Source organism: Melopsittacus undulatus, chromosome 27 (assembly GCF_012275295.1).
Source record: "Melopsittacus undulatus isolate bMelUnd1 chromosome 27, bMelUnd1.mat.Z, whole genome shotgun sequence".
NCBI lineage: Eukaryota > Metazoa > Chordata > Aves > Psittaciformes > Psittaculidae > Melopsittacus > Melopsittacus undulatus.
In genome coordinates, this window is record NC_047553.1 from 336113 (window position 1) to 363159 (window position 27047).

At 58.6% G+C, this 27047-nt stretch overlaps 1 protein-coding gene across 1 annotated transcript; it reads right to left on the reverse strand.

Annotated features, from left to right (window-relative positions):
- Positions 1-286: 286 nt before the first annotated feature.
- PRR12 (proline rich 12) lies at positions 287-27047 on the reverse strand. Its single transcript, XM_034072358.1, has 14 exons — positions 26943-27047; positions 20560-20672; positions 18461-18619; positions 13999-17327; positions 10875-11463; positions 9139-9338; positions 7760-7876; positions 6400-6530; positions 4453-4787; positions 3274-3399; positions 3103-3200; positions 2261-2389; positions 1821-1916; positions 287-575 (listed from the first exon to the last, which is right to left on the reverse strand). The coding sequence occupies exons 1-14, from the start codon at positions 27026-27028 to the stop codon at positions 435-437; spliced, it is 5649 nt and encodes a 1882-aa protein (XP_033928249.1). The 5' UTR covers positions 27029-27047; the 3' UTR covers positions 287-434.

Below are 27047 nucleotides of genomic sequence, written 5' to 3' on the forward strand. Positions count from 1 at the left end.
CCCCAAAATGAAGGGTCCTGGGTGGGGGGGACACTCACCATGTTGTTGATGCTGGGGGGGGGCCCTTTGGGATGGTGGGGGGGTTATCACCAAGGGGGGGGGTCCCTGTTAATGGGGGGGTCTATTGGGGGGGCGGGTGCCTGGCACTGTGGGGGGTTGCCATTGATCCCAATGGGGGTGTCCCCATCATTACGGGGGGGAGGGGCCCAAAAAGAGGGGGGGTCCCTATCCCAGTTGGGTGTCCCCATCCATCGAGGGGGTGTCCCCATCATGGGGGGGGGGGGGGGGGGTGTCCCCATGGTTGTGTCCATGTCCCCATCGCTCGCCCCCCATCCTGGTTGAGTCTCTCCCTCCGAGTTGGTTGCGCCCGTGTCCATGGCAAGGGGGGGGGGGTCCCATGGATGAGTCCATGTCCCCCCCCCACGGGGGGGTCCTCAGGCGCAGGAGGCGCGAGCCTGGGCCAGGAGCTCGCTGAAGGAGTGGAAGAGGCGCTCGAGCCAGGCCTGGTTGCCCATGCAGAGCTGAACCACCTCCTCCTGGCCAAGGTCCTCGGCACGGCCCTCGATCGCTGTCGTCTGCAATGGGGGGGACACACAGTGAGGGGTGGCACCCATAGGGAGCAGCCATTGGGGAGCAACCATGGGCAGAGTCATTGAGGGCACCCATGGACAGCACCATAGGGAGCACCCACTGGGGAGCACCCATTGGGGAGCACCCATTGGGGAACAACCATTGGGGAGCACCATGGAGAGCGCCATGGACAGCACCCATGGACAATGCCATAGAGAGCACCCATGGAGAGCACCCATGGACAGCACCATGGAGAGCTTCATGGAGAGCACCCATGGGAAGTGTCACTGATGGCACCCATGGGCAGCACCATAGGGAGCACCCATGGAGAGCGCCATGGACAGCACCCATGGACAATGCCATAGAGAGCACCCATGGACAGCACCATGGACAGCACCATAGGAAGCATCCATTGACAGTGCCAATGGACAGCACCATGGAGAGCACCCATGGACAATGCTATAGAGAGCACCCATGTGTAGCACCCATAGGTAGCACCCATGAGTAGCACCCATGGACAGCACCATGGAGAGCACCCATGGGTAGCACCATGGACAGCGCCATAGGCAGCATCCATTGACAGCACCATGGACAGCACCCATGGGCAGCACCATGGGGAGTGCAATGAAGGGGATGGGATGGGAAGGATGGAGCTGGGAACCATGAAGGGGATGGGATCTTCAAGGCCATGGAGGTGGCCATAGTGTTGGTGATGGGAACCACGATGGACAGCACCAAGGGATGGGAAGGAAGGGATGGAGATGGGCACCATGCAGGGGATGGGATGGAAGGGATGGAGATGGGAACCATGCAGGGGATGGGAGGGAAGGGATGGAGATGGGCACCATGAAGGGGATGGGATGGAAGGGATGGAGATGGGCACCATGTATAGGATGGGAAGGAAGGGATGGAGATGGGCACCATGTATAGGATGGGAAGGAAGGGATGGAGATGGGCACCATGTATAGGATGGGAAGGAAGGGATGGAGATGGGCACCATGTATAGGATGGGAAGGAAGGGATGGAGATGGGCACCATGTATAGGATGGGAAGGAAGGGATGGAGATGGGCACCATGAAGAGGATGGGAAGGAAGGGATGGAGATGGGCACCATGCAGGGGATGAGCACCCAGCTGCAATGGGAAGGAAGGTGACCATCACCAATGCAATGGATGCGGTCTCCATGACGACCCCCAAGGGGATGGGTACCCCCATAGGGGTCTATGGGGCAGCCATGGGGGGGTCCTCACCTCGTCCTTGCAGCGCAGGAACGTGTGGTACTTGTAGTGGTGCAGGGAGTGGTACAGGGTGCACAGGAAGGATTTGTCCACCTCCACCTTGAACTCCTGCAGGGGGGGACACAACAGGGGCTCAGAACCAGCCCCAGAGCACACAGAGCCCCCCATAGACCCCCATAGAGCCCCATAGACCCCCATAGAACCCCATAGAGCCCCATAGAGCCCCATAGAGCCTCATAGACCCCCATAGAGCCCCATAGAGCCCCATAGACCCCCATAGAGCCCCATAGACCCCCCATAGAGCCCCATAGAGCCCCAAAGACCCCCATAGAGCCCCATAGAGCCCCATAGACCCCCCATAGAGCCCCATAGAGCCCCCATAGAGCCCCATAGAGCCCCATAGAGCCCCATAGAGCCCCATAGACCCCAATAGAGCCCCATAGGGCCCATACCTGGGGCTTGGCCGCGCTGCGCTTGACCTTGCTGAGGGTTTTCCTGTTGTAGGGGTCCCCCCCCGGGCGCAGCCTCACGAGAGCCTCCCCTGGCTCTGCCTGCAGCTGTGGGAACGTGTGCAGCGCCTCCTGCAGGCCGGGAGGGGGAATGACAGGGGGGGGAATGGGACCTCATCATTGGGCTATGGGGACACTGGGGGGGACCCTGGCAGGGCTGCAGCATGGAGTCAACCCAGCCGTGAAGGGGGTCACCCATGCCCAGCCCCATAGAGACCCCTAACACCATAGACCTCCCCAACCCCATAGAGGCCCCCAATATCATAGAGCCCCAAACCCCATAGAGCCATCCAACCCCATAGACCCTCCAGGCCCCATAGAGCCCACCAACCTCATAGACCCCCTCAACCCCACAGAGCCCCCCAACCCCATAGAGACCCCAACCCCATAGAGACCCCAACCCCACAGACCCTCCAAGCCCCATAGAGCCCATCAACCTCATAGAGCCCCCAAGTCCCATAGAACACCCCCAGCTCCATAGAGCCATCCAACCCCATAGACCCTCCAAGCTCCATAGAGCCTGTCATCCTCATAAAGGCCCCCAGCCCCATAGACGCTCTAAGCCCCACAGGCCCCACCAGCCCCATAGAACCCCCCAACCTCATAGACCTCCCAACCTCATAGACCCCCCAACCCCATAGAGAACCCCAACCCCATAGAGCCTCCCAACCTCATAGACCCCCCCCAACCCCCCAGCCCCCCCCCAACCCCACAGAGCCCTCCAGCCCCATAGACCCTCTAAGCCCCACAGACCCCCCCAGCCCCATAGCCCCCCCCGGCCCCACCTGCAGGGAGGGGTTGAGTGTCACCCTCTTGAGAACCTTCTTCTTGTGGTCATTGAGGATCCCATCGATCTTGCGCATGGGGGGCAGATAGAGCTCATCTGTGGGGTACAAAGGGGGGGTTATGGGGGGGTCTATGGGGTGTGTGGGGGGGGGGTTTGGGGGGGGTCTCACCATTGGTGTCCTCCAGCGCCTGGATCATGTCGGGGTCCAGCGCAGTGCTCACCAGCATCTCCACATAGCTGCGGTACATCTCCTTCATGGCCCTTGTGTTCAGCACCCGCCCGGGGGGGGCCCGCTCTGTGCAATGGGGGGGGGGGTTATGGCCCCTTTAAGGGCAAGACCTGCCCCTTCCCAAGCCCTTCCATTGACCCCGCTCATAGCAAAGAGAATCCCCCCCCCCATAAGGGCAACACAAAGGGGGCATTGCCCCTTTAAGAGAGAGCCACGCCCCTTCTCATTGATAAAGAGCGGCTCCCCATGGGAGCCAATGGGAAGCGTCGTTGCCGCTTTAAGAGGGGGCTCCGCCCACAACCCTAAGCCCCGCCCACAGAGGACTCCCCTTTAAACGGAGGCCACGCCCCTTCCCCCAAGCCCCGCCCCCTCCTCAATAAAGCCTCAGAACCCCCAAACCCCATTTCCGACCCCCCCCATATATGGGGGCTCCCCCCCAGCATCCTCAAGGCCCCCCCATAACCTCCCTATTGCCCCCCATTCCCACCCCATTTCCAACCCCCCCCCATATTCGACCCTCCCCATGGTTCCCTCCTTCCCCCCCCATTTCCCCCCCAAACCCCCCCATTTCTGACCCCTATCCCATATATGGGGGCTCCCCCCCAACATCCTCAAGACCCCCCCATAACCCCCTTTTCCCCCCCCAACCCCCCCCATTTCCAACCCCCCCTCCCATATCCATCAGCATCCCTATGGTCCCCCCCTTTTTCCATCATGGTCCCCTCCTTCCCCCCCCAAACACCCCCATTTCTGACCCCCTACCGCATATATGGGGGCTCCCCCCCCAACATCCTCAAGACCACCCCATAACCCCCCTTTTCCCCCCCCATTACCGACCCCCCCCCCCCATATCCCACCCTCCCCATCAGCATCCCCATGGTCCCCCCCTTTTACCATCATGATCCCCTCCTTCCCCCCCCATTTCCCCCCCATATCCGACTTTTGACCCCCCCACTTTTGAACCCCCCCATATCCCACCCTCCCCATTAGCATCCCCATGGTCCCCCCCTTCCCCCCCATCTCCCCCCTTTACCCCCATATTCCACCCTCCCCATCATCACCCCCATAGTCCCCCCTTCCCCCCCCCCCCATTTTGGGGTCCCCCCCCCCCTTCCTCACCCTCCTCACTCTGGGGGTCGGGGCTGGACTCAGACTCCGAGGACGTGGCCGCCTCCTTCAGCCACTTCTTCCTCTTCTTGGGGGGGGGCTCAGCCTTCACCTTGGGCCCTTTGGGGGCCTTGGCCTTGGGGGGGGCTTGGGGAGGTGGGGGGGGGGGAGGAGCCTTGGGGGGGGCCCCCCCCGCGGCCGGCGCGGGGGGGCGGGGGGGGGGGATGGGCTCGGCTTTGGGGGGGCGCTCGGCCCGGGGGGGGGGAGGGGGAGGAGGCTTCTCGGGGGGGTCGGATTTGGGGGTGGGGGGAGGTTTGGGGGTGTTGGGTTTGGGGTGGGGCTGGCGCCTGGGGGGGGGGGGAGAAAAAAGGGGGGGTTAAAAGGGGGGGGCCCTGAATCCAATCTGGATAAGGGGGGGGATGGAGACACCCCCCCCCCCCCACCCAGGACAGGCAATGGTGCCCCCCAGAGGGAGGGGTGATGGGGGTGGGGGACACTTAGCCCATACACCCCATACATGCCATTATCCATCCATCCCATCCCCATTCCCATACACCATCCATCCCACTATCCATCCTTCCCATCCCTAGTCAATTCCCATCGCCCATATACCCCATACCCCATCCATCCCATTATCCACCCATCTCAATCCCATTCCCATTCCCCTACCCATACCCTATACCCCATATATCCCACACATCCCGTTCCCATTCCCACCCCATCCCCATCCCATTCCCATCCCCATCCCATTCCCATTCCCGTTGCCATTCCCGTTCCCATTCCCATCCCCATTCCTGTTGCCATTCCCATTCCCATTCCCATCCCCATCCCATCCCATCCCCATCCCATCCCATCCCCATCCCCATCCCATCCCCATCCCATCCCATCCCCATCCCATCCCCATCCCCATCCCATCCCCATCCCATCCCCATCCCCATCCCATCCCCATCCCCATCCCATCCCCATCCCCATCCCCATCCCCATCCCATCCCCATCCCATCCCATCCCATCCCATTCCCATCCCCATCCCATCCCATCCCCATCCCCATCCCATCCCCATCCCATCCCATCCCATCCCATCCCCATCCCCATCCCATCCCCATCCCATCCCATCCCATCCCATCCCCATCCCCATCCCATCCCATCCCCATCCCCATCCCATCCCATCCCATCCCATCCCATCCCATCCCATCCCCATCCCACCCCATCCCTATCCCATCCCCATCCCATCCCCATCCCCATCCCATCCCATCCCATCCCATTCCCATCCCATCCCCACCCCATCCCCATCCCCATCCCATCCCATCCCCACCCCATCCCATCCCACCCCCATCCCATCCCATCCCCATCCCATCCCCATCCCATCCCACCCCATCCCACCCCATCCCCATCCCCATCCCATTCCCATTGATCCCATCCCATCCCACCCCATTCCCATCCCCATCCCATCCCCATCCCATCCCCATCCCATCCCATCCCATCCCCATCCCATCCCATCCCATCCCATCCCCATCCCATCCCATCCCATCCCCATCCCATCCCATCCCATCCCATCCCCATCCCATCCCCATCCCCATCCCCATCCCATCCCATCCCATCCCATCCCCATCCCATCCCATCCCCATCCCATCCCCATCCCATCCCATCCCCATCCCATCCCCATCCCATCCCCATCCCATCCCATCCCCATCCCCATTCCCATCCCCATCCCATCCCCATCCCATCCCCATCCCATCCCATCCCATCCCATCCCATCCCATCCCCATCCCATCCCCATCCCATCCCATCCCATCCCATCCCATCCCCATCCCATCCCATCCCATCCCATCCCCATCCCCATCCCATCCCATCCCCATCCCATCCCCATCCCCATCCCATCCTCATCCCCACCCCATTCCCACCCCATCCCCATCCCATCCCCATCCCCATCCCATCCCATCCCATTGATCCCATTCCCACCTTCCCGCCTGGGGTCGGTGCCAGGGTTTCCGGGAACACACTCGCACATAATCCTTCTTGTTGATGTTCTCCAGGAACTTGACGTACAGTCGCTGGTATCTGTGCTTGGCATCCCCGAAGTAACCCAGGTACTGGGGGGGGGACATGGGGGGTCAGGGGCACCCCAATACTGACACCCTATGGAGCATCAAAACCCTCCCCCCCCCCCCAAGGAGTTGTGATTGGGGGGGTCCCACTGTGGGGGGTCTCTATTGGGGGGGTCTCTGTTTGGGGGGATCCCTGTTATGGGGTGCTGGTGTTATTGGGGTGTTGTTGTTATGGGGGTGTCCTAGGGGGTGTCCTTATGGGGGTATCCCTATAGGGGTGTCTCTGTGGGGGTTTCCCCTGTTACAGGGGTGTACCTATGAGGGTGTCGCTGTTATTGGGGTGACCCTATTATGGGGATATCCCTTTTATGGGATGCCCCTGTTATGGGGTGTCCCTGTTAAGGGATGTCCCTGTTTCAGGGTGTCCCTATAGGATGTTCCTGTTATGGGGTGTCCCTCTTATAGGGTGTCCCTGTTATGGGGATGTCCCTGTTATGGGGTGTCCCTGTTTCAGGGTGTCCCTATGGGATGTCCCTGTTATGGGGTGTCCCTCTTATAGGGTGTCCCTGTTATGGGGATGTCCCTGTTATGGGGTGTCCCTGTTTCAGGGTGTTCCTATGGGATGTCCCTGTTATGGGGATGTCCCTGTTTTGGGGTGTCACTATGGGGTGTCCGTCTTATGGGGTGTCCCTGTTATGGGGATGTCCCTGTTATGGGAGTGTCCCTGTTATGGGTTGTCCCTGTTTCAGGGTGCTCCTATGGGGATGTCCCTGTTATGGGGTGTCCCTATTATGGGATGTCCCTGTTTTGGGGTGTCCCTATGGGATGTCCCTGTTATGGGATGTCCCTGTTTCAGGGTGTCCCTATGGGGTGTCGCTGTTATGGGGGTGTCCCTATGGGGGTGTCACTGTTATGGGATGCCCGTTATGGGGTGTCCCTATGGGATGTCCGTGTTATGGGGGTGACCCTATAGGGGTGTCACTGTTATAGGGTGTCCCTATGGGGTGTCTGTGTCCCCATGGGATGTCTGTGTTATGGGGTGTCCCTATGGGGTGTCCCTGTTTTGGGGTGTCCCCATGGGATGTCTGTGTTATGAGGTGTCCCCATGGTGTGTGTGTGTTATGAGGTGTCAGTGTCCCCATGGTGTGTGTGTGTTATGGGGTGTCCCTATGGGGTGTGTGTGTTATGGGGTGTCCCCATGGTGTGTGTGTGTTATGGGGTGTCCCTATGGGGTGTGTGTGTTATGGGGTGTCCCCATGGTGTGTGTGGCTCACGTTGCTGGTGGCACAGAACTGCCTCTGTCCGTCCTTGATCTCAGGGGTGAATTTCTGCAGCAGAGCTTTCTGCACGCGCCAGATCGGGGGGGGCTCCCGGCCTGTCTGCAGCGCCAGCTGGGGGCAGCGGGGGGGGCATGTTGGGAACCATAGAGACCCATAGAGACACATAGAGACCCATAGAGACCCATAGAGACCCATAGAGAGCCCATAGAGACCCATACAGAGCCCATGGACACCTATAGAGAGCCCACAGACACCCATAGAGACCCTTAGCACCCTACAGACACCCCACAGCCTCCCAGCCATTCCCACCCCCATTCCCATCCATTCCCAGCCACATACCCATACATTCCCACTCATTCCCATCCATCCTCACCCATCCCCACCCATTCCCTTCCATTCCCATCCATCCTCACCCATACCCATCCATTCCCATTCCCATCCCCATCCATCCATTCCCATTTGCATCCATTGCATCCCATCCCATCCCCATCCCATCCCATCCCCATCCCATCCCATCCCATCCCATCCCATCCCCATTCCCATCCCATCCCATCCCATCCCATTGATCCCATCCCATCCCCATCCCATCCCATCCCATCCCATCCCATCCCATCCATCCCATCCCATCCATCCCATCCCATCCCATCCCCATCCCATCCCATCCCATCCCATCCCCATCCCATCCCCATCCCCATCCCATCCCCATCCCATCCCATCCCATCCCCATCCCCATCCCATCCCCATCCCATCCCATCCCATCCCATCCCATCCCATCCCATCCCCATTCCCATCCCATCCCATTGATCCCATCCCATCCCATTGATCCCATCCCATCCCATTGATCCCATCCCATCCCCATCCCATCCCATCCCCATCCCATCCCATCCATCCCATCCCATCCATCCCATCCCATCCCATCCCCATCCCATCCCATCCCATCCCATCCCCATCCCATCCCCATCCCCATCCCATCCCCATCCCATCCCATCCCATCCCATCCCATCCCATCCCCATCCCATCCCCATCCCATCCCATCCCCATCCCATCCCATCCCATCCCCATCCCATCCCATCCCATCCCCATCCCATCCCATCCCATCCCATCCCATCCCCATCCCATCCCCATCCTCATCCCCATCCCATCCCATCCCATCCCATCCCCATCCCATCCCATCCCATCCCCATCCCCATCCCATCCCATCCCCATCCCATCCCATCCCATCCCCATCCCATCCCCATCCCATCCCCATCCCATCCCATCCCATCCCCATCCCCATCCCATCCCATTGATCCCATCCCATTGATCCCATCCCATCCCATCCCCATCCCCATCCCCATCCCCATCCCATTGATCCCATCCCATTCCCTCCTCACCCTCAGCGCCGCCACATCCTCCACCCGCACCACGAACTCATCCCGCTCTCGGTAGATCCCCTCCCCCCCACTCCCGTCCTGCTCCTCGTCGGTGTCCCCGCACACTGCGGCCGCATCCTGCTTCTGGGCCAGGTGCAGAGCCCGCGGGTCCTGAGCCTCCTCCGGGGACCCCCCCCCTGCCCCAGCCCCGGGGCCCCCCCCTGGTGATGGCACCACCGCTGCCCCCCCCCCCGCCGGGGAGGCTGTGGGGGGGGCGGGGGGGGTCAGGGGGGCGCTGGGCTGGGGGGGGTCTGGAGCTGGGGGGCTCAGGGGGGGGTCTGAGGGGGGGGGGAGGTCTGGGGAGAGAGAGAGAGAAAGGGGGTTAGGGGGTGGGCACAGGGGGGGCATTGGTACCTATGGTTCCTGTTGGTACCTATGGTTCCCATTGATCCTTATGGTTCCTGTTGGTCCCTATGGCTCCCATTGGACCCTATGGTTCCCATTGGTCCCTATGGTTCCTGTTGGTACCTATGGCTCCCATTGATCCCTATGGCTCCCGTTGGTCCCTATGACTTCCATTGGTCCCTATGGCTGCCATTGACCCATATGGATCCCATTGACCCTTATGGTTCCCATTGATCCCTATGGCTCCCGTTGGTCCCTACGGCTCCCATTGGACCCTATGGCTCACATTGATCCCTATGGCTCCCATTGGCCCCTATAGCTCACATTGATCCTTATGGATCCCATTGATCCCTATGGTTCCCATTGGTCCCTATGGCTTCCATTGGCCACTATGACTCCCATTGCTCCCTATGGCTTCCACTGATCTCAATGACTCCCATTGCTCTCTATGGCACCTATTGGTCCCTATGACTCCCATTTAACCTTATGGCTCCCAACGCTGCCATTGACCCCTATGGCTCCCAATGGCTGTCACGGATCCCTATGGCTCCCAATGGCTGCCATTGACCCATACGGTTCCCACTGGCTGCCATGGATCCCTACAGGTCCCACTGAGCCCTATAGCTCCCACTGGCTGCCATGGATCCCTATATCTCCCATTGACCCCTACGGCTCCCACTGGCTCCCAATGGACCCCTATGGCTCCCATTGGCTGCCATGGATCCCTATAGCTCCCAATGACCCATATGGCTCCCACTGGCTGCCATGGATCCCTATGGCACTCAATAGCTGCCATGGATCCCTATGGCTCCCATTGACCCCTATGGCTCCCACTGGCTCTCAATGGATCCTATAGCTCCCACTGGCTGCCATGGACCCCTATAGCTCCCAATGGACCCCTCCAGGTCCCATCACTGACCTTGGTGCTGCGGCGACGCCGGCTCCGAGGCGCAGGCTCTGGCCGGCTCGGGATCCTTGTGTGTCCCTGTAGCTCCCATTGCTCCCTATGGCTCCTAATGGCTGCCATTGACCCCTATGCCTCCCACTGGCTGCCATGGATCCCTATAGCTCCCATGGACCCATATGGTTCCCACCGGCTGCCATGGATCCCTATACCTCCCATTGACCCCTACAGCTCCCACTGGCTGCCATGGATCCCTATGGCTCCCACTGGCTGCCATGGATCCTTATAGTTCCCATTGACCCCTATGGATCCCACTGGCTCTCAATGGATCCTACGGCTCCCACTGGCTGCCACGGATCCCTATAGCTCCCATTGACCCCTACGGCTCCCATTGTTCCCTATAGCTCCCACTGACTCCCAATGGACCCCTCCAGGTCCCATCACTGACCTTGGTGCCGCGGCGACGCCGGCTCCGAGGCGCAGGCTCCGGCCGGCTCGGGATCCTTGCGGTCACTGGGATCATATAGGGCCGAGATGGCCGAGGAGATGCTCTTCTGTAGGTCCTGGTTCTTGCTCACCGAGTCCTCCTCATCCGAGGAGAAGGACGGGAGCGTCTCCAGGTTCCTCTTGAGCTCCTCATCCAGCCTCTTGCATGGGCTGGGACATGCCATAACCAAACCATCACCCTCCGGCCCCTCCAGGCTTCCGGCCAGGATGGGTCCCCCCATGCCGAAGGGATGGGTGCTGCTGGTGGCACTGGTGGTGCTGGTGGAGCCGCGGTGGCTCTTGGTGGGGCTGGCGGCACTGGGGGGTCCTGCCTGGCGCTTGCCGGCTTTGAGGAAGTCCAGGAATGAAGCCATGAATCCTGACTTCATCTCCGGCTGCTTCTCCTCTACCTCCTTGATCTTCTGCTTGATGCGTTCCCGGCTTTGGGAAGCGTCGGCAGGAGCCGGATCCGGAGCCGGCACAACGGGAATGCCGAGGGATCCATCCGGTGGTAACGGAGCTTCCGAGCCCTTGGGCATGGCCAGTTTGAGCTGGGGAGAGGGAATGGGGGGACATGTGGGGATGAGGGATACAGGGATACAGGGATACAGGGATGCAGGGATACAGGGATACAGGGATGCAGGGATAGAGGGATACAGGGATACAGGGATACAGGGATGCAGGGATGCAGGGATACAGGGATACAGGGATACAGGGATACAGGGATGCAGGGATGCAGGGATACAGGGATACAGGGATGCAGGGATACAGGGATACAGGGATACAGGGATGCAGGGATGCAGGGATACAGGGATGCAGGGATACAGGGATACAGGGATACAGGGATACAGGGATGCAGGGATGCAGGGATACAGGGATACAGGGATGCAGGGATACAGGGATACAGGGATACAGGGATACAGGGATACAGGGATACAGGGATGCAGGGATGCAGGGATACAGGGATACAGGGATGAGGGATACAGGGATACAGGGATACAGGGATGCAGGGATGCAGGGATGCAGGGATACAGGGATACAGGGATACAGGGATGCAGGGATACAGGGATACAGGGATGCAGGGATGCAGGGATGCAGGGATACAGGGATGGAGGGATACAGGGATGCAGGGATACAGGGATACAGGGATGCAGGGATACAGGGATACAGGGATACAGGGATACGGGGATACAGGGATGCAGGGATACAGGGATACAGGGATACAGGGATGCAGGGATACAGGGATGCAGGGATACAGGGATGGAGGGATACAGGGATACAGGGATACAGGGATGCAGGGATGCAGGGATACAGGGATGCAGGGATACAGGGATACAGGGATGCAGGGATACAGGGATGCAGGGATGCAGGGATACAGGGATGCAGGGATACAGGGATGCAGGGATACAGGGATACAGGGATGCAGGGATGCAGGGATACAGGGATACAGGGATACAGGGATACAGGGATGCAGGGATACAGGGATACAGGGATACAAGGATACAGGGATGCAGGGATACAGGGATGCAGGGATGGAGGGATACAGGGATGCAGGGATACAGGGATACAGGGATGCAGGGATACAGGGATACAGGGATACAAGGATACAGGGATGCAGGGATACAGGGATACAGGGATACAGGGATGCAGGGATGCAGGGATACAGGGATACAGGGATGCAGGGATGCAGGGATGCAGGGATACAGGGATACAGGGATGCAGGGATACAGGGATACAGGGATGCAGGGATGGAGGGATACAGGGATGCAGGGATACAGGGATGCAGGGATACAGGGATGCAGGGATGCAGGGATACAGGGATGCAGGGATACAGGGATACAGGGATGCAGGGATACAGGGATACAGGGATGCAGGGATACAGGGATACAGGGATACAGGGATGCAGGGATGCAGGGATACAGGGATACAGGGATGCAGGGATACAGGGATACAGGGATGCAGGGATACAGGGATGCAGGGATGCAGGGATACAGGGATACAGGGATACAGGGATGCAGGGATACAGGGATACAGGGATACAGGGATACAGGGATGCAGGGATACAGGGATGCAGGGATACAGGGATGCAGGGATGCAGGGATACAGGGATACAGGGATACAGGGATGCAGGGATACAGGGATACAGGGATGCAGGGATACAGGGATACAGGGATGCAGGGATACAGGGATGCAGGGATGCAGGGATACAGGGATACAGGGATACAGGGATGCAGGGATACAGGGATACAGGGATACAGGGATACAGGGATACAGGGATGCAGGGATACAGGGATGCAGGGATGCAGGGATACAGGGATACAGGGATACAGGGATACAGGGATGCAGGGATGCAGGGATACAGGGATACAGGGATACAGGGATACAGGGATACAGGGATACAGGGATACAGGGATGCAGGGATACAGGGATACAGGGATACAGGGATGCAGGGATACAGGGATGAGGGATACAGGGATACAGGGATGCAGGGATACAGGGATACAGGGATACAGGGAGCTCCAGCGCATCCATGGATGACCCCAAAGAGCATCCCCAGACCCATCAAGGGCTTGTCTTGATGGGCTCCAACCCAGCCCCATCTGCATCAATGGGGTCTTTGGACATCGATGGGGACCACAGAGCAGGAAGAACCCCAAACACCCCCATATCCATCCATGTTCACCCCAATATCTCATCCATAGCCCCAAATCCTCACCTTGATAGGCTCTAACCCATCTCCATCAATGGGGATCTTTGAACATCTATGGGTACCACAGGCCACAGGGAACCCCAAAACAAGCCCAAACACCCCAATATCTCATCCATAACCCCCAAATCCTCACCTTGATGGGATCAAACCCATCTCTATCTCCATCAATGGGGCTCTTTGGACATCGATGGGTACCACAGACCACAGGGAACCCCAAAACAAGCCCCAACACCCCCATATCCATCAATGTTCACCCCAATATCTCCATCCATCACCCCAAATCCTCCCCCCGACGGCCTCCAACCCACCCCCACCTCCCCCAACGGCACCTTTTGGCCACCATTAGGGTACCCCCCACCCCCCATTACCCCCTCACCTTGAGCGGCTTCAGCGCCTCCATCCCATTCCCATCTCCTCCTTCCTCCCCCCCCTTCCTGCCCCGGCCCCTTCCCCTGCCCCGAGGCCTCTTGGCCGCATCGGGATGGGGCAGGAGGAGCCCATGGGGCAGCGGCGACGGAGCCGGCGGGGGGGGCTCCGGTAGGGGCCTGATCCTGGGCCTCCCCCTGGGCCGGGGGGGCCCTTCCCTCTTGGGCTTGGTGGGTTTCCTGCCTCTCTTCTTGGGCGCCGTGGGGTGGGAGCCGCTATGGGGCTGGGGGGGGAAGGCCAAGGGGTCCCCGGTGTGGATGGGGCTGAGCGGGGGGGGCCGAGCGCGGCAGCTGGAGATGAGGTCGGGCAGCAGGTCCGGTAGGCGCCGGCTATTGAGCCGGATGTCGGCTGGGACGTCGGCTTTGTCCTCGTCGTCCTGGAACTCGTATTCCTGGGCATAGGTTTTCTTTGGGGCCGGGAATGGGTCTCGCTTGCGGAGCAGGTGGAAGGATGAGGTCTTGAGGAGCTTCTTGGGCTTGGAGGAGCAGAAGAGGGGGGTGGGCAGGGGGGGTTTGGTGCTCTCGGTGCCTTGGATCAGCCCCAAGGGCTCCGTGTTGACCGTAGAGGGCAGCTCGTGCTTGGGATGCTCCAATGCCAAGGATGAGGCATCACCCGGAGGCCCTTGTGTGGGGCAGAAGGGGGGGTAAGGCTGCCCCATGTCATATGGAGGGGGCTTTAAGCCTTCACCGCGCGGCTCTAACCCCCCTGCTCCTTCCTCCTCCTCCTCCTCTGTCCCCTTAGGGAAGTCCTCAGGTGCTGGTCCGAACATGTCCTCCATGCCAGGGAAGAAGCCTCTATCCTCATCCTGCAGGAGAGCATCCGGGAAGCAGATGGAAGTCAATGGCACAAACCGGTTCTTGCCCCCGGCCGGGCTCCCCCCTTCGGCAAACTGGTCCTTGGCTTCCAATGGTGCCGGTGCCACCGCTGGGGCTCCACCATCCGGGTCCAACAGGTGCCCCGGGGGCCCCTGGACCCCTCCGGGTTGGCCCAGATGAGGCTCCAACCCCAACGGAGGCTCTAGGAAGTCCTGGATCTCTTGCGGAGCCGGCAGCACCTCCATAGGCTCCGGTGGCAACGGCGCCGGAGCCTCCAAGCCTTGACCGCGCACGTGGGCCTGGTGCAGGTGATGGGCGTCCAGGAGCATCTGTGGGGAGGGGGCAGCCGGTGGGGCCGGCGGTGGAGCCGGTGGTGCCGGTGGAGCCGGTGGTGGTGGCGGTGGAGGCATCCGCTGCTGCTCCAGGAGGTGGACATCGAGCTGGGAACGGGCTTTGGTGCGGGGATGGAGCTGGCTCTGGGTGTGGGTCAGCACCGACGGCAGCAGCCCCGCGGCCCCCCCCGGCACTTGCACCGCTCCCAGCTCCGGAGCCGGCTCCAGGAGGAGTCCATGTGGCTCCAGAGGGGGGGGCTCCGGCACCAGGCGCCCGTGCTCGGGGGTCTTGGCCATGTAACCGTGGCCCTGCCCCATCTCCTTGCCCCCCGGCTTCTTGAGCTCTTGCCCATAGGAGTCCATAGCCGGCGCTTGGTGCCCGTAGTGCACCACGGAGGTGGCCGCCAGCCCCTCTCCGGAGCCGCCGGCGCTCCGGTAATCCTTGCCCCGCTCCGGCTTCTTCTTCTCCTTCAACAGAGCCAATTCCAAGGCCGCCGGAGCCTCCAGGTTGGAGTTGGGCCGGATAACGCTCTGGAGCTGGTACCGCTCCTCCGCCTTGCCCAGGCTGCCATAACCCCCCCCCATGCTCTTGGTGCCGGCGCCGCGCTCCTCGCACCCCCCCAAGGACTCCCCCCGCGATGGAGGGGGGGGGCTGGGGGCCTGCAGGAGATGCTGGATCAGGAAGTCCTCGTCCTCGCTCCGATCCGTCCCCAGCAGCTCCGCGTCCCCTTTGCCGGCGGCTTTGCCGAAGGTCGGAGGTCGCTCCAGCGCCGATGGGGTCGGTCCCGGTGTTCCCGGTGTTCCTGCTCCTCCTCCTCCTCCTCCTCCTGCCCCATATCCCGGTGCCATAAAGGAAGGTGAGAGCACAGACCCCAGGTACTTCTGGGATTGCCCCGGTGAGGTCCCGCTCTGTGGCCGCGGTGCCGGCGGTGACTGCAGGGGCCGGATGCTGGGAGCAGGGCTATAGGGCAGCGGTGCCGGCACAGCCGGGGAGTGCCCGGTGCTATAGGATAAGGAGCCCACTTCCGCCTGCACCCCATAGGGAAGCGCTTGGAGCTGCTCCGGGGAGAAGGCCTGGCCTTGCCCCACACAAGGGGGGCCCCCACTTTGCCCCCCGGCACTGGGAGGGGGATACCCGGTGCCTTTGCCCCCCAAGTCCCCACCTTGGGCGCTGCTGAAGCCGGAGCTGGGCTGCGGGGCCGGAGCGTTGGCCCCATAACCCCCACCCGGCCCCATAGCCAAGGGCGAATAGGCTGGAGAATGGCTGGAGATGACGGAGCTGGCTTTGGGGGTGCTGGTGCTGAAGCTGCTTTGGCACTTGGGGGTGGCTGTGGAGCGCGGTGTTTGCCGCGCCGCCGAGTAGCTCTTGGACTTGGTGCCGGCGCCGTTGGTGCCGGAGCCGGTGCCGTTGCCGCTGGAATAGGCAGGGGATTGGATGATGGGTCGGTAGCTCTGCGCCGGCTCCGGCCGCGGCGCCGCTCCCTTGGCCGCCTGTTGGGAGGCTTCGGTGCTGGCCGGGCTCTGCTCCCCCAATGGGCTGCAGGATAGAGCCCCTCGGTGCGGGGGGAGCTGTTGGTAGCTGCCCCCACAGCTCAGGTAATGCTGCAGCCCATGGGCCTGGGCAGCACCGGGGCGCTGGTAGTGCTTGATGACGCTGTCCTGGCGCGGCACCGCGCGCTCGCCGGCGCTGCCGAACACGGAGGTGTTATAGAGCTGAGCCGGCTGCTCCGCCAGCGGCGCCGACAGCAGGTTGAACTGGGAGGCTCCGGCAGCGCCGCGGTAAGCTGGGCTCTGTGCCGGTAACGCCGAGCCCAGCACCGCGGTGCCCAAGCGCTCGAAGCCTAGAGCCGGCGGTGGAGGCGGTGGAGGTGGCGGTGGAGGTGGCGGCGGCGGCGGCACCGGAGCTTGAGCCGGTTTGATGTGGAGCAGAGGATCATGGGGGGACAGGAGCCCGTTGGAACCGGGGCTGAATGGAGGCTCCGGGAGGCTGAGGGCAGAGCTCACTGGGAAGCTCCGTGCCGGGAATGGAGCCGGGTGTTGGTAAGCGCCGAGCGCTGAGGATGCTGGGAAGGTGCCGGAGCCGGGGAGGGCGCCGGAGATGAAGAGTTCGGCTGGGGCTGGGGTGTGCATGGCTGGGGGGGGGGAAAGAAAGGGGTTAGAGAGGGGGAATGGGGGATACTGGGGTATAGGGGGGATACTGGGGTATATGGGGGTATATGGGGGGGCAATGGGGGATATGGGGTATGGGGGGGACATTGGGGTATATGGGGGTATATGGGGGACATTGGGGTATATGGGGCTATATGGGGGGGCAATGGGGGATATGGGGTATAGGGGGGACATTGGGGTATATGGGGGTATATGGGGGGGGCAATGGGGGATATGGGGTATAGGGGGGGACATTGGGGTATATGGGGGTATATGGGGGGGCAATGGGGGATATGGGGTATAGGGGGGACATTGGGGTATATGGGGGGGCAATGGGGGATATGGGGTATAGGGGGATATAAGGGGGGGCAATGGGGGATATGGGGGTATTAGGGGGTATAAAGGGGACATTGGGGTATATGGGGGTATATGGGGGGGGCAATGGGGGATATGGGGTATAGGGGGGACATTGGGGTATATGGGGGTATATGGGGGGGCAATGGGGGATATGGGGTATAGGGGCGACACTGGAGTATACGGGGGGGCAATGGGGGATATGGGGGCATTGAGGGATATGGGGGCATTAGGGGGTATAAGGGGGGCATTGGGGTATATGGGGGGTATTGGGGGATATGGGGGTATATGGGGGATATGGGGGTATTAGGGGATATAGGGGAGGCATTGGGGGATATGGAGTATATGGGGGGGACATTGGGGTATAAGGGGGGGCATTGGGGGATATAGGGGGCATTGGGGGATATGGGGGCATTGGGGGATATGGGGTATATGGGGTGACATTGGGCTATAAGGGGGGGCATTGAGGGATATGGGGGTCCTGGGGTATATGGGGGGCATAGGGGGATACAGGGTCCTGGGGGATATGGGGGTATTAGGGGATATAGGGGGGGCATTGGGGGCTATGGGGGCCATTGGGGGATACGAGAGGGACATTGGGGGATATGGGGGGGGATGGACAACAGACCCTGGGCTAGATGTGACCCCTCCCCCCCTTATGGCTGGATACAGGGACCCCCCCAAGAACCCCCCCCCCCCAGGGTCAGGATGGGACCTTCCCCCCCCCCCAGGGTCAGGCTGTGACCTTTGCCCCCCCCATTACCAGTCTGCCAGGAGGGGCTGCGGAACTGGGAGAGCAGGGATGATGCAGCCGGACCCGGTTGGGGCCTTGGCTCCAGCGCCGAGATCAGGTTCATGACGGAGGCGTCCGGAGCCGCAGCCCCCGCGTGGTGCAGGCCTGGCTCAAACAGGCCTGGGAGCCCTGCGGGAACAGGGTATGGGGTGAGGGGGGGGGAGAGGGGATAGAGAGGAGATAGAGAGGGGATAGAGAGGGGATATAGGGTGAATATGGGGTATATGGGATAGAGAGGGGATATAGAGGATATAGGGTGAATATGGGATACATGGGATATTGAATAGAGGAGATATAGAAGATATAGGGTAAGTATAGGGTATATGGGATAGAGGGGATAGAAAGGATATAGGGTGAATATGGAGTATATGGGATATAGAGGGGATATGGAGGATATAGGGTGAATATAGGGTATATGGGATAGAGAGGGGATATAGAGGATATAGGGTGAATACGGGGTATATGGGATATAGAGGGGATATAGAGAATATAGGGTGAATATGGGGTATATGGGATAGAGAGAGCATATACAGGATATAGGGTGAATATGGGATACATGGGATATTGAATAGAGGAGATATAGAAGATATAGGGTGAGTATGGGGTATATGGGATATAAAGGGGATATAGAGGATATAGGATGAATATAGGATATATGGGACATAGAAGGGATATAGAGAATATAGGGTGAGTATGGGGTATGTGGGATATAGAGGGGATATAGAGGATATAGGGTGAACATGGGGTATATGGGATATGGGATACGTGGGATACGAGATATACAACATGAGGGTAGGAAATGAGATGTAGAGTACGGGATATGAGGTATGAAATATACACAAGGGGAACAGAAGATACAGAGATGGGATGTGCATCATATGGGTGGGATACAGGATATAGGATTGGGATACATAACATACAGGTAAATATATAATATATAAGCCAAATGTAATATATAGGGATGATATATAGGACACACGAGTGGGATATGGGATATAGAGCATGGAATATGGGATACATGCAATAGAGGGTACATGGGGTGGGGGGTATAGGGTATACGGAATATGAAGTATATGGGAGATGTGGAATACAGGATGTAAGGTATATGACATATATGAAATACACAATATACAAGGCATATAAATGTAAGGTACAGAATACGGGATATAGCGGATATGGAATATTAGATATTGCATATATATGATATATGGGATATAACAATGTAGGGATGTGGGATAAGAAGTATATGGAATATAGAATATCTAATATATGGCATATACAAACTATGAACTATATATGACATATAGTATGCAAAATACAGTGTACATAAAGCACCTACCATATGAGCATAAACACGTGGAATATAATGTATGAAGTACTAAGTATATGGAATACAATGGGTACAATATGGGATATATGGAATACAGGATACATAACATATAGAGATCCAATGCATCACACACATAGTGTACAATACACTAGATACATGGACTATGGGATACAAGCCATATGGGATACATGGCATGGGATACAAAGGTTACAGGGTATGTGGTATATGGAATACGGATATAGCGAGACGGGAATATGGGGATGTGGGATACGGCTATTGGGTATGGGGAATATGGGATATGAAGTGTGGAGTATGGGATACAGGCTATGGAATATGGGATATGCTATATGGCATATAGCATATAATAAGATGCAGGATGGGATATACAGTATGGGGATAAGGACAATAGGTATATCCATATGCATATGGAACATGGGTAACAAGCATAGCACAGGAATTATAGGAATGGAGAGCATAGCACATAGGATATAGGGATATGAGCTATGGAAACAGGGCACATGGAATATGAGACACAGGACGGATATGGGTCTATATAACATGGGATACAGGGATAGGGGATAAGCCAACATGGAACATGGGACACCAGGATATGGGATATGGGCACAGAACATGGGATATAGGGATAGGGACATGGGGCAGCCCTGGCTCCATAGCCAGCGGGAGCTGGACAGCAAAGGGACAGAGGAATATGGGGATGGGGGATATGGGATCCAGGTACCTGTGGGGTGGTGGTTGGGGCCGTAGCCCTGCAGTGGGTGGGGGGCTCCGTATGGCTGCCGGGGGAGCAGCTCCGGCTCCGCGTGGGGCGCCCGGGACCCCCCGTACACGAGGCTGCATGGGGGGGAAAGAGGGGCAGGGTCAGAGTGGGGGGAACCAATGCAATGGGAACCCCCATTCACTGCAATGGGACCCCCCTTTCAGAGCAATGGGACCCCCCAATTCATACCAATGGGACCCCCCAATTCATACCAATGGGAACCCCCATTCACTGCAATGGGAACCCCCATTCATTGCAATGGGAACCCCAATTCAGAGCAATGGGAACCCCCCATTCACTGCAATGGGAACCCCTATCAACTGCAATGGGAACCCCCATTCACTGCAATGGGACCCCCCCATTCACAGCAATGGGACCCCCCCATTCACTGCAATGGGACCACCCATTCAGAGCAATGGGACCCCCCCCTTCAGAGCAATGGGATCCCCCCATTCACAGCAACAGGACCCCCCCATTCACAGCAATGGGACCCCCCCAATCATAGCAATGGGACCCTCCCAATCACAGCAATGGGACCCCCCCCCCCATTCATAGCAATGGGACCCCCCCCATTCATTGCAATGGGAACCCTCATTCACAGCAATGGAACCCCCCCATTCATAGCAATGGGACCCCCCCCATTCATTGCAATGGGACCCCCCCCATTCATTGCAATGGGACCCCCCATTCACTGCAAGGGGACGCCCCATTAATAGCAATGGGACCCCCCAATTCATACCAATGGGACCCCCCCCATTCATAGCAATGGGAACCCCCCATTCATAGCAATGGGATCCCCCATTCATAGCAATGGGAACCCCCATTCACTGCAATGGGACCCCCCATTACAGCAATGGGAACCCCCATTCACTGCAATGGGAACCCCCATTCACTGCAATGGGAACCCCCATTCACTGCAATGGGAACCCCCCATTCACTGCAATGGGAACCCCCTTTCAGGGCAATGGGATCTCCCATTCACTGCAATGGGACCCCACATTCAGAGCAATGGCACCCCCATCCACTGCAATGGGACCCCCCTTTCAGGGCAATGGGAACCCCCCATTCACTGCAATGGGACCCCCCCATTCATAGCAATGGGACACCCCCATTCACTGCAATGGGAACCCCCATTCACTGCAATGGGAACCCCCCATTCACTGCAATGGGATCCCTCCATTCACTGCAATGGGATCCCTCCATTCATAGCAATGGGACCCCCCCATTCATAGCAATGGGACCCCCCCCATTCACAGCAATGGAAGCCCCCCACTCATAGCAATGGGACCCCCCATTCACTGCAATGAGACCCCCCCCATTCACAGCAATGGGACCCCCCATTCACAGCAATGGGACCCCCCCATTCATAGCAATGGGACCCCCCCATTCATAGCAATGGGACCCCCATATCCACTGCAATGGGAGCCCCCACCCATAGCAATGGGACCCCCCCATCCATCACAATGGCAATGGGACCCCAGCACCCCAATGGCACCCAGCCCTGGCTGCAATGAGCTCCCTGCACCCCAGCACCCAGGACATGGAGCACCCAGCACCCATTGCATGGAGACCCCCCTGCACCGGAACCCAGCACCCCAACACTGCAGCACCCATAGACCAGTACCCAGCACCCATTGTAACCGGTACCCAGCACCCATTGTAACCAGTACCCCGCACCCACTGTAACCGGTACCCAGCACCACAACACTGCACCACCCATAGACCAGCACCCAGCACCCACTGTAACCAGTACCCAGCACCCAATGGAACCAGTACCCAGCTCCAAAACACTGCACCACCCATAGACCAGCACCCACTGTAACCAGTACCCAGCACCCATTGTAACCAGCACCCAGCACCCATTGTAACCAGTACCCAGCACCCAATGGAACCAGTACCCAGCTCCAAAACACTGCACCACCCATAGACCAGCACCCATTGTAACTGGTACCCAGCACCCAATGTAACAGGTCCTCAGCACCCAATACAACCGGTACCCAGCACACATTGTAACCGGACCCAGCACCCATTGTAACTGGTACACGGCACCCAGCACCCATTGTAACCAGTACCCAACACCCAATGGAACTGGTCCTCAGCACCCAATACAACTGGTACCCAGCACACATTGTAACCGGTACCCAGCACCCCAACACTTCACCACCCATAGACCAGTACCCAGCACCCAATGTAACCGGTACCCAACATCCAATGTAACCGGTACACAGCACCCAGTGTAACCGGTACACAGCACCCAGTGTAACCGGTACCAACCCCCAATGTAACCGGTACCAACCCCCAATGTAACCGGTACCAACCCCCAGTGTAACCGGTACCAACCCCCACTGTAACCGGTACCAACCCCCAATGTAACCGGTACCAACACCCACTGTAACCGGTACCAACCCCCACTGTAACCGGTACCAGTAACCACTGTAACCGGTACCAGTAACCAATGTAACCGGTACCAACCCCCAGTGTAACCGGTACCAACCCCCAGTGTAACCGGTACCCACCCCCCGCTGTTACCGGTACCAACCCCCACTGTTACCGGTACCAGTAACCAATGTAACCGGTACCCACCCCCTGTGTTACCGGTACCAACCCCCAATGTAACCGGTACCAACCCCCAGTGTAACCGGTACCAACCCCCAATGTAACCGGTACCAACCCCCACTGTAACCGGTACCAACCCCCAGTGTAACCGGTACCAACCCCCACTGTAACCGGTACCAACACCCACTGTAACCGGTACCAACCCCCACTGTAACCGGTACCAACCCCCAATGTAACCGGTACCAACCCCCAGTGTAACCGGTACCAACCCCCAATGTAACCGGTACCAGTAACCAATGTAACCGGTACCAACCCCCAATGTAACCGGTACCAACCCCCAGTGTAACCGGTACCAACCCCCACTGTAACCGGTACCAACCCCCACTGTTACCGGTACCAACACCCAATGTAACCGGTACCAACCCCCAATGTAACCGGTACCAACCCCCAATGTAACCGGTACCAACCCCCAATGTAACCGGTACCAACCCCAATGTAACCGGTACCAACCCCCACTGAGACCGGTACCAGTAACCAATGTAACCGGTACCAACACCCAATGTAACCGGTACCAGTAACCAATGTAACCGGTACCAGTAACCAATGTAACCGGTACCAACCCCCAATGTAACCGGTACCAACCCCCACTGTAACCGGTACCAACCCCCAATGTAACCGGTACGAACACCCACTGTAACCGGTACCAACCCCCAATGTAACCGGTACCAACCCCCGCTGTTACCGGTACCAACACCCAGTGTAACCGGTACCAACCCCCAATGTAACCGGTACCAACCCCCAATGTAACCGGTACCAACCCCCAATGTAACCGGTACCAACCCCCAATGTAACCGGTACCAACCCCCAGTGTAACCGGTACCAACACCCAGTGTAACCGGTACCAACCCCCAATGTAACCGGTACCAACCCCCAATGTAACCGGTACCAGTAACCAATGTAACCGGTACCAACCCCCAATGTAACCGGTACCAACACCCAATGTAACCGGTACCAACCCCCAGTGTAACCGGTACCAACCCCCAGTGTAACCGGTACCAACCCTCAATGTAACCGGTACCAACACCCACTGTAACCGGTACCAACACCCAATGTAACCGGTACCAACCCCCAATGTAACCGGTACCAACCCCCAATGTAACCGGTACCAGTAACCAATGTAACCGGTACCAACACCCAATGTAACCGGTACCAACACCCAATGTAACCGGTACCGACCCTCAATGTAACCGGTTCCAACCCCCACTGTAACCGGTACCAACCCCCAATGTAACCGGTACCAACCCCCAGTGTAACCGGTACCAACCCCCACTCTTACCGGTACCAACACCCAATGTAACCGGTACCAACCCCCAATGTAACCGGTACCAACCCCCAATGTAACCGGTACCAACACCCAATGTAACCGGTACCAGTAACCAATGTAACCGGTACCAACCCCCAATGTAACCGGTACCAACACCCACTGTTACCGGTACCAACCCCCAATGTAACCGGTACCAACACCCAATGTAACCGGTACCAACCCCCAATGTAACCGGTACCAACCCCCACTGTAACCGGAACCAACCCCCAATGTAACCGGTACCAACCCCCAATGTAACCGGTACCAACCCCTAATGTAACCGGTACCAGTAACCAATGTAACCGGTACCAACCCCCAATGTAACCGGTACCAACCCCCAATGTAACCGGTACCAACCCCCAATGTAACCGGTACCAACCCCCAGTGTAACAGGTACCAACCCCCACTGTAACCGGTACCAACCCCCAATGTAACCGGTACCTGTAACCAGTGTAACCGGTACCAACCCCCAATGTAACCGGTACCTGTAACCAGTGTAACCGGTACCAACCCCCAATGTAACCGGTACCTGTAACCAGTGTAACCGGTACCAACCCCCAATGTAACCGGTACCTGTAACCAATGTAACCGGTACCAGTAACCAATGTAACCGGTACCAACCCCCAATGTAACCGGTACCAACCCCCAATGTAACCGGTACCAACACCCAGTGTAACCGGTACCAACCCCCAATGTAACCGGTACCAACCCCCAATGTAACCGGTACCAACCCCCAGTGTAACCGGTACCAACACCCACTGTAACCGGTACCAGTAACCAATGTAACCGGTACCAACACCCAATGTAACAGGTACCAACCCCCAATGTAACCGGTACCAACCCCCAATGTAACCGGTACCAACCCCCAATGTAACCGGTACCAACCCCCAATGTAACAGGTACCAACCCCCACTGTAACCGGTACCAACCCCCAATGTAACCGGTACCTGTAACCAGTGTAACCGGTACCAACCCCCAATGTAACCGGTACCTGTAACCAGTGTAACCGGTACCAACCCCCAATGTAACCGGTACCTGTAACCAGTGTAACCGGTACCAACCCCCAATGTAACCGGTACCTGTAACCAATGTAACCGGTACCAACCCCCAATGTAACCGGTACCTGTAACCAATGTAACCGGTACCAACCCCCACTGTAACCGGTACCAACCCCCAATGTAACCGGTACCAACCCCCAATGTAACCGGTACCAACCCCCAATGTAACCGGTACCAACCCCCACTGTAACCGGTACCAACCCCCAATGTAACCGGTACCAACCCCCAATGTAACCGGTACCAACACCCCCTGTTACCGGTACCAACCCCCAATGTAACTGGTACCAACACCCAATGTAACCGGTACCAACCCCCAGTGTAACCGGTACCAACCCCCAATGTAACCGGTACCAACACCCCCTGTTACCGGTACCAACCCCCAATGTAACTGGTACCAACCCCCAATGTAACCGGTACCAACCCCCAATGTAACCGGTACCAACACCCAGTGTAACCGGTACCAACCCCCAATGTAACCGGTACCAACCCCCAATGTAACCGGTACCAACCCCCAGTGTAACCGGTACCAACACCCACTGTAACCGGTACCAGTAACCAATGTAACCGGTACCAACACCCAATGTAACAGGTACCAACCCCCAATGTAACCGGTACCAACCCCCAATGTAACCGGTACCAACCCCCAATGTAACCGGTACCAACCCCCAATGTAACAGGTACCAACCCCCACTGTAACCGGTACCAACCCCCAATGTAACCGGTACCTGTAACCAGTGTAACCGGTACCAACCCCCAATGTAACCGGTACCTGTAACCAGTGTAACCGGTACCAACCCCCAATGTAACCGGTACCTGTAACCAGTGTAACCGGTACCAACCCCCAATGTAACCGGTACCTGTAACCAATGTAACCGGTACCAACCCCCAATGTAACCGGTACCTGTAACCAATGTAACCGGTACCAACCCCCACTGTAACCGGTACCAACCCCCAATGTAACCGGTACCAACCCCCAATGTAACCGGTACCAACCCCCAATGTAACCGGTACCAACCCCCACTGTAACCGGTACCAACCCCCAATGTAACCGGTACCAACCCCCAATGTAACCGGTACCAACACCCCCTGTTACCGGTACCAACCCCCAATGTAACTGGTACCAACACCCAATGTAACCGGTACCAACCCCCAATGTAACCGGTACCAACCCCCAATGTAACCGGTACCTGTAACCAATGTAACCGGTACCAACACCCAATGTAACCGGTACCAACACCCACTGTTACCGGTCCCCCCCCCCCCCCGCTGTTACCGGTACCCCCCCCCCCGCTGTTACCGGTTCCCCCCCCCGCTGTTACCGGTTCCCCCCCCCCGCACCCGGTCCCCTGTATCCCCTCCCCCCTCACCTGGCCTTGGCCGAGCGCTCGTAGCTCCACCCGGGCCCGGCCCCCAGCGGGTCCCCGAACCCGGCCCCGGGGTAGTTCCGGTCCATGGGGGCGGTACCGGATGTA

What these genes read in the sequence shown, in the direction of transcription:
- PRR12 (XM_034072358.1), bottom strand. Translation starts at nt 27,028, where the DNA reads ATGGACCGGAACTACCCCGGGGCCGGGTTCGGGGACCCGCTGGGGGCC. An exon ending in CACCGACCCCAGGCGGGAAG is followed by an intron (nt 4,788 to 6,399) that starts GTGGGAATGGGA and finishes CCCCCCCCCCAG; the next exon opens with GCGCCAGCCCCACCCCAAAC. An exon ending in CGACCCCCAGAGTGAGGAGG is followed by an intron (nt 3,400 to 4,452) that starts GTGAGGAAGGGG and finishes CCCATTGCACAG; the next exon opens with AGCGGGCCCCCCCCGGGCGG.